This window comes from Uloborus diversus, chromosome 6 (genome assembly GCF_026930045.1).
Source record: "Uloborus diversus isolate 005 chromosome 6, Udiv.v.3.1, whole genome shotgun sequence".
NCBI classification, from domain to species: domain Eukaryota; kingdom Metazoa; phylum Arthropoda; class Arachnida; order Araneae; family Uloboridae; genus Uloborus; species Uloborus diversus.
The window spans coordinates 12511036-12519367 of record NC_072736.1 but is presented as its reverse complement, the minus strand read 5'-3'; the positions used below and the strand labels follow the sequence as shown (position 1 = coordinate 12519367).

General features: G+C 31.5%; 1 protein-coding gene across 2 annotated transcripts in view; it reads right to left on the bottom strand.

Moving 5' to 3' along the window:
* Window positions 1-8: 8 nt before the first annotated feature.
* LOC129225300 (peptidyl-prolyl cis-trans isomerase FKBP4-like) overlaps window positions 9-8332 on the bottom strand; it is a 31133-nt gene continuing 22809 nt past the window's right edge. For both annotated transcript variants that reach the window (XM_054859890.1, XM_054859891.1), the window contains exons 5-8: window positions 6123-6206; window positions 3684-3920; window positions 2116-2304; window positions 9-295 (exon numbers count right to left, since the gene is read on the bottom strand). In XM_054859890.1, the coding sequence (XP_054715865.1) occupies window positions 188-295; window positions 2116-2304; window positions 3684-3920; window positions 6123-6206 (618 nt within the window). In that variant the 3' untranslated portion in view covers window positions 9-187. The remainder of the gene's footprint in view (window positions 296-2115; window positions 2305-3683; window positions 3921-6122; window positions 6207-8332) is intronic.

Below are 8332 nucleotides of genomic sequence, written 5' to 3'. Positions count from 1 at the left end.
AAATTTTTTAGTAAAAAGCAACAAAACATGAAATGCATGAAAATGATAACTTAATGATTTTAAAAAAATTACAAGATAAGTCAAACAGGTTAAGCTTTTAATGACATAGTATCAATGTTTTCAAGATATATAGATAATATGAATATGAATCTAGGATGAGTTCACTAGCAAATTTGTTTGGACTTTTTCAAACTGGTACAGCTTCAGCAGCAGCAGCTTGCTTTTCATCATCTGTTTCCATCTTATCTACATGTCCGTTTTCTGTACTGACTTTTTCTGCATTTGATTCAGGATCCTACAAGAACAAATAGAATGCAAAATTATTGAACATTAACTATTAACTGTTACAGGAAATTTTGTAATTATTAAACTGGATGAGAGAACTAACCAAAGATTACTAAGTGGCGGCTGGTCTAGCCATTTTTATTCATCTATGAGTACATTTGTAATGCATAAGGCACAAATGAGAACAGTTAGTTTCTGGAAAGGAATATACAGTAAAACCCCTCTAATCCGGAAACTAACGGGACAAATTTTTTTTGTCCGCAATAGAGAGGTGTCTGCAGAACAGGGGTTTAATGATGTTATTTGCATTGGAACTGGGGAATTAAAAATTGTCCGCATAAGGGGGGTGTCCGTTAGGAGGGGTTTTACCGTATATATATCAAACATGTTTAATATGAACAAATGATAAGAAATCAATTACAGTTTAACCTCGATTATCTGCAGCTGACATATTTGCTGGCTTTCACTTTCGATTTTTTTTTTCTGAAGATGGTTAACTGAAAGTTGATAAATGCCCCCCATTTTAACTTAAATGCAAAATCTATTTCTCAATATTTTTCTTTTTCTTTCTTTCCCTCCCTTTCAATGATAAACTTTTCATGGCAAAACCTGACTTTTAGATCTATACTAGTGTGCATAAAGGGGTGACCAGATCAGTTTTGTTTGAAAAAATTATCCTTTCCTACATTTTTTTTTGTGTAACCTAGCTTAATCTGTTTCACTTAATCTGTTGGCATGATTTGCTTGCATGTGAGTAATATGTTTGCAATATTGAGCAAATTAAAAAAAAAAGCTTTTATATAATTTTTTTAAAATTAGTTAATGCTTTTAAAATTTGCATATTCAGTTCTTGTGCCACCTTATTCCACGGATTATCGAGAGTTTACTGTACTTTCCATTTGAGCACAATAAATAATCAAATTCTGAAGATGAGACACAATTTGAACATGCTTATTCCTCCATAACATTCAACTTTGACATACAGTACCCACAATTTCAAAATCTTTAAATCCGTAACTGTTTTTCTTTAAGTAGTTTTGTTAACATTTAGCAATTTCTTGTTGAAACACTGCTTTCGGTTCAGATTTTATACAAACTTTTTTTTATGCTAGGCGTTTTGCGTAAATAAGCATTTTGCTGTAATTGTGCAACAATCTTTTAACATCTGCTTTGGTTTGTGATAACTTTTTTTTTCTTCTCAGAAATATGCATTACAAAGCCTATTGAACAGAAGTACAAAATTATTTTTAGTAAGAATATGGTTTATTTATTGCATTGATCGGCACATTGCATAACAAAGAGTAACATCTGCAGACTATATGCAGGGAACTGCAGTATTGGAGCATACTTTCACTCTGATTAAACAAAAAAATTCAGCACCAACATTAGCAAAACTAGGATAAAATGGAAAAATGCGCACAACAGGCAAGTTTTCATTATTTTTTGAGTCAGAATCCGAGATCTGGAAAATTCGGAAAAGTTGCGGTTCCAAGCATTCCAGATTAGAGGTCCCAACTACTCTAACTAATTACGCAGAGATGTTCCCATCAATTTTTCTGAGGTTTTATTCCCAGTATTCAACTATGCACAATATGTGTATGTTTCATAAACATAATATAATATGAAAATTTTTGAAACTTGAGGGTATACGCTGTATGTCTAAAAAATGTTTGAGAGTATAGACTATACATGGAGTATATCCTATGGGCATATCCCTGTAATTAAGAGTCATAAGTCAGAATTCTTCAGTTCTAAATTAAAATATGATCTTAAAGCTATAAATAGCAAGCAAATTTAAAGAAAGCAATTCACATTAACCTATTATCTTACCTGACAACCTTCTTCAGCCATTTTTTTGAAAATAGCTTGGTACATTTTCTTTTCTTTAGCAAGTTGTTTTTTAATGTTCTCATTACAAACATATAGGTTCTTTTGTGCAGCTTTATTAGATGAGTCAACATTTAGAACTTCAGTAAAAACTTCTTTAGCAGCTTCATCATCCTTTAAAGCCATATATGCCTGTTAAAGAAAATTCTATCACTTTTAAATTTCAACATTTAAACTTTTTTCTTTTTTGTTAGACAAAAGACGCAGGATTATTAATGTTCACTGTTTTACGATCCCTTTATTATAAAAATAAATTTAAATTCAATTTAATTTCCCCCCTGCTTTTTTTGTGCTTTTTAAATTGTTTATTACCTATATATACAGTCGATTCGCAAAACTCTAATATTACCATAACACGTTTTTATCAAGTCCTGATCCCTTTGTCTTTAATTTCCATGCGAATTATTCTCAATATCTCGAAGTTAACTACCTCTAACTCGAGGTTTTTTTTAAAGATGACTCTAAATTTATTTTAAAAGAACAAAAAAAAAAATGAAAAAATAACAGAAACAAGCTACTATAAGAGAAAAATTAATTCACCTTACTTACAATTCCTGCACAATAGATGTCTAAAACAAGAAAAACACCTGTTGAGTCAATGTGCGATCAAGGAGTTACACATGCGGAAATTAGCTTGTTTTCTTTTGTTGTACTGTACTGTTTACACTTAGACATGTTGCTGGACTATGAATTTGCTTTTAAGCTGTGAAGTTCTCAAGATTGTACCTTTATTCAAAGGTTGACCTAAGTTAAGATACGTTCCCTTTCATTCTTTAGTTCGATCATTTGCTGATAAGTACCTGAGAGAAAGAGCGAGTTTTCTTTACTATTAAACATGTCTAAGTGATAGCTAAAAACCTTGGATTTAGAAAGTAATCTTATTTATGACATTGAAAGGAATCCAACAATGGAAAAGAAAAATACTGCATTAAAATATGATATACCTCTAAATACTCTGTCAATGATATTAAAAGAAAAACTTCTAAAGTGGTAGAATCCAAATTTGAAACAAATGAAAATGTGCACCTTTCCTGAAGTAGAAACAGCTCTATTCAAGTGGTTCCGGCAGTTTCGAAATCAAGGCCATGCTTTTGATTTTTTTCCTTGAAATATTTGATTAAACAGTGCATATTGTGCTTAAAAATTTATGTTCTGTAATTTTGTCTGTCATATGTAAATATTTGATGGTTTTTAATATTGAAATGTCCGAAACCAAAACTAGCGGTAAGTCGAAGTTTTTCGTCGGCACCCTTAAATTCGAGTTATTCTGAAATGACTGTATAAATAAAAAAAATGTTATTTTAGATAATTTATAATACTCTACTACAACTAAATATTAATTTTTACTGTTCTATATATATTTTTAAATGTGTTATCAGTTTCCTTAATTCTACTTATTAAGCTCCAATCTCATTTATCTGCAATACATAAAAGACTGATGTAGAAACAAGTGCTTTTGCAATAATAAAAAAAAAAGAAAGAAATCTTAAATATTATTGCAAAAACTATACCTGTCCTTTCCTAAAGAGCCCTTTAACACTTTTGGAATCTATTTCCAATGCTTTATCACAATTCTCTATGACTTCTTGGTGATTTCCTAGTTTTAAGAAACATGCAGCTAGATTAAGATATCCTGCCAGCAGTAGAGCTTGTTTCTTATCCTTTTGATCTCCCGTCAATTCAGACTCATTTTGGAGATAATCAACAATTTTTTTATACTTTTTTGAAGCCATTTCATATTTTTCATTCTACAAAAAAAGAAAAAAGGAAATATTAAAAAAATTACACATAATTCAACACATTTCAAAATCACATAATTCAACACATCAAAGCAAAGTTTCTAGTTTCAAATTACCTCCTGGTAAAAATTAAAGCATATTTGTTAACCGACTTCAAAAAGGAGGCGGTTATCAGTTCATACTGCATGTATGTTTTTTTTGTTTGTCCACTCACAGCGTCTCACCTAGTAAACAGATTTTGACAGTTCTTTTTTTAATGGATAGGGGATGGCTCAACTTAGGTCCCATCACATTATTTGACCATATTTGTTCGTTAGAAAAAAGTTAAGGTCAAAAAACAGTAAATTTCATGCAATTTCCCTATTAAATGATTAAATATAAAACCCATTGTTACAAAAAGTTAGTGCCATACAACAGTAATATTAATAGTAATTGTAGTAATATTTTTGACTGAAGGCTTCTCTGAAGCAAGCATCAAGTTTCTTCAGTGTCATTGCTCTATAGTGGGGGTAAACCTAACCTGGAAGCGAGATAATGCAGTGATTAGGATCTGCTTAGCCTTCATAATGCTACCAGGTTAGGTTTGTCTGAAGTATAGTATAGTAGTCTAGAAAAGTAGTCTAAAAATACTATAGTAGTATTTTTATCATCATCATCTATGCCAATAACAGATGATCTGGGTTAAGTAAGAAGATACAGGATTGCATCACAAGCAACTTGTATACTGTGAAATGTAAATCAGTTAGGGAAAAATAATATTTAAATGGTTATAATTAAATTAACACACAAATGAATTTTAGAGATAAACAAAAAAAAATTAATTAAAAAATTAATTTGAATTTTGACATCTTGAATTCAAATTATGTTTTTCGCGATCAAGAGTGTGTGTATGTAGGCGTGTGTGTTTGTGTGTGGGGGTATGTGTGTTTGTGTGTAGGGGAATGTGTATGTGTGTGTGTAGGCATGTGTGTTTGTGTCTGTGTGCTGGCATAAGTGTGTGGGTAGTTGTGTGTATGAATGTGTGTGGGGGGTATGTGTATGTGTGTGTAGGTATATGTCTGTGTGCAGGCATGAATGTGTGGGTAGTGTGTATGTGTAGGTGTCTATGTATGCATGTGTTTGTGTGTGTAGGTGTATGTGTGTGTGTGCATGTAGGACATGGATGCAACCTGGAGACGTCTTTGGCTGTAGGAGCAGCATCGTGAGGAGCCCGTCGACGGTGATGGTGCGGAGGGGGGCAGTGGGAAAATAAAATGATAGGACATCAAAAACAGTCAAGTGAGAAAAATAAGCAATCGTGATTGCTCAAAAAAAAAAAAAAAAACCTTCAAAATTGCTCTAAAAAGTGAAAACTAATTTTATTCTTTGAACACCATCGATAATACTTTTAAACATAATTTTTGAAGTTAGTGCAAAAACGATAGATAAAATCATTCACAGTCATAACTCAACTACAACTACAAATTTAATCAGGCCCAGTTTCTTCACTACCACATACATTAAGCATTGATAACAGCATATTTGAGTAACAATATAAATGTTTCGTTCTTAACTTTGGATGATTTTCTGAAAAAAATATGAATGAAGCATGGTTACACTGGATTTTGCTTTTGCACTAACTTCACCGAAATTTGACTTGTCGTCTGATAAAGGAATTGCCGATCACATATTAATCCGATTGTTTCTATACCATTGTTATTTGTATTTACATGCATACACCATTTTTTTTTGCACTTTAGTGTATAAAGTAGTGAGAAATAAGAAAAAAGTTGTTACAGGACAAAGTTAAGAAGTTGAAAGGATATTTTCATCATTAGAAATTAATAAAAACATCCAATTCATTGTTATAAAAAAAGGTTCAAAATGTCAACCATTTTCTGTGTAAATAATTTTTATAATAAGTATTTATTGCCGTAATAACAAATAATAGAAAGGGCAATGATTTTATATTCAGGTGTAACAACTTTTCTCCACTTAGATAAAAATTATTAGCATTACATATCTTTTTATTTTAGTGCAGATTTGCATGCATATTTCAATGGTTTTTGAGTCATATAATCTGGGCTCCAGGTGTAGTATTTTGAAAATAAACATATTTTTATTTTCAAGAACAAATATTTGCACCCTCCTCTGGGGTACTACACTGTTTGACATAAATATTTTTATATAAAAAATATATTTTTCAAAAGTAAATAAATATAAATAGGTCACCTTAAAATAACTTGTTCCTTTGTTTTTTGCCATTTCTGATTGCTCAAGTTTTTCTTCTGATGTCATGTTCCAAGATTCCTTTTCCTAAGGAGCAAAATACTAAGTTATTATTCTCATACTCATTACGGCATATATCTGTTAAAATCCATACTCAGGAAAACTCATGACTATACACAATTAAAACATATTTAATCATGTCTATTTATTTATTTAATAAAACATTTAAAAAAATCATTTTATTCTTAACAAGTTAAAATTAAGAATAAGATATTTTAACTCAGCATTAGTAAATTTACTAATTCAAGCAGTCTGACATGGAAGATTATCCATATAGCAAACAAGACATAAAATTCTATCTTTTTTCTGAACTTAAATATATGCTGAAATTCCTCTAAAAATTTTAAGATTGTTTTGATCATGATTACATCGTGCAGCTAAGAGCTAGAGTGAAAGCTGTAAATTCAATAATAACATAGAATCTGAAATAAGAATCAAACCCAAGCACACTCCATGAACTAACACAGACGCATTTGTGAACTCTAATTTCATATCGTGCTGAGCAGTGTTTGTGATGCAGTTTCCTTCAAGTTCTTCTAAGCAAGATAGGTGCAAGTACTTATTTTTAGATAAGTGTCAAAATTAACATAAAATAGTTTTTACACTAGGTATGCTTTTATTTTGAAACATACAAAACATTCAGAATTCGTACAAAATAAGCAATTTCTTTTATGATCGTATGATCCAATAAACTTGGTGCATCATACGGAATATTCCGACCTTATATAATATTCCGACAAGCAAGGCCACTGGCGCTGTGGCAGAATTTTATTTTACTTTCTGCGACAAATTTTCTGGACATTCTTTCTTTCTGCAAGAATGCTCCGTGAAGTGAAAAATGAACTAATGGACAAACTTGAGTGCAGTTCATTTCAAAAGTGAAAAATTTATTTATTTAACGAATTTCACACAACTTCTTGTTTAGGTAAATTCATTTATACAAAAACGAAAAGCATTAAAGCTCAGTATCAGGGCTTCCAACGGATTTTCAGCTCTGGGGGAAAAAAAGGGGTCACTTCTTTCAGGGGAAAAAAGTGACCTTCAGCTAAATCTATATGGTAAAAAATATTAACACCACGGTAACAGCAATTGGTAAGTGGAGAAAAAAATCAAATCTAACCAAAAGCAATGTAAATTATTATGCTAATTTATGTAATGATAGTGTAAATTATGTTATAGCAGGGGATGATTGTTTTAACAGAGATGCCACTCTCATATTTGAGTTTCCAGTCTTAATCTCTTAGCACTTACTTATCTGTAGTTCTCAATACCAGAAAAATACAGATGCAACATCTATTCAATACTCAAAGAAATAAGATCCGAAGAAAAAATAATTTTAAATTAAAATATTACAGTTCGGTGCCCCCCCCCCCCAAAAAAAACATGCATGTGATTAAAAAAAATAAAGGATCACCCCTCCTCCTCCCACAAAAAAAAACCCTAAATTAAAATATACATTTTGCACAACTAAAACTAAGTATCCCCCTCCCCCCAAAGGAAAATGAATTTAATTAAAACATGGATTACAGTTTGAAAAAAAAAAAAAACTAAAACATGCATGTGATTTGGAGAAAAAAAATAAATAAATGGCACCCTCCCATCAAAAACTGATATATGCAATACACAAGATTATAAACAAAGTATCCCCCTCTCCCCAAAAGGAAAATAAATTTAATTAAAAAACACATTTTAGTCGGAACAAATTGAATTCAACCACCCCCTAGAAGAAAATAGGATTTTATTAAAAAACTAAAGCAAAAAAGAAATCCCACCCAGGGATTGATCCTCCCCCCTTAAAGGCAAGGGCGCACCCCCTTCAATATCGCGGAACCCCCGCCCCCCAATGAAAAATACCTCTCAAAACAACTCCCCCCTTACGAATTTTAATGTCTCAGTATGCGACATGACCTCCCCCCGCCCGAGGTGGGCTCCCCTGCCCTCTCCCTCGTGAAAAAAAAAAGAATTTAAAACAAGTACTGGAGCAAACAAGTTCCTTCGTATGGAAACCCATACTAAATAATTTAATTAGAATATGCATTTAGAAAAAAAATCTAACTTCTTCAAAGAGAAAGGTTTTCATTCATGTAAACACCCCTATCTGAATAACGATTGGTCAGCTCAAAAGAAAACAATTTATCAAGTATTCCATCTGT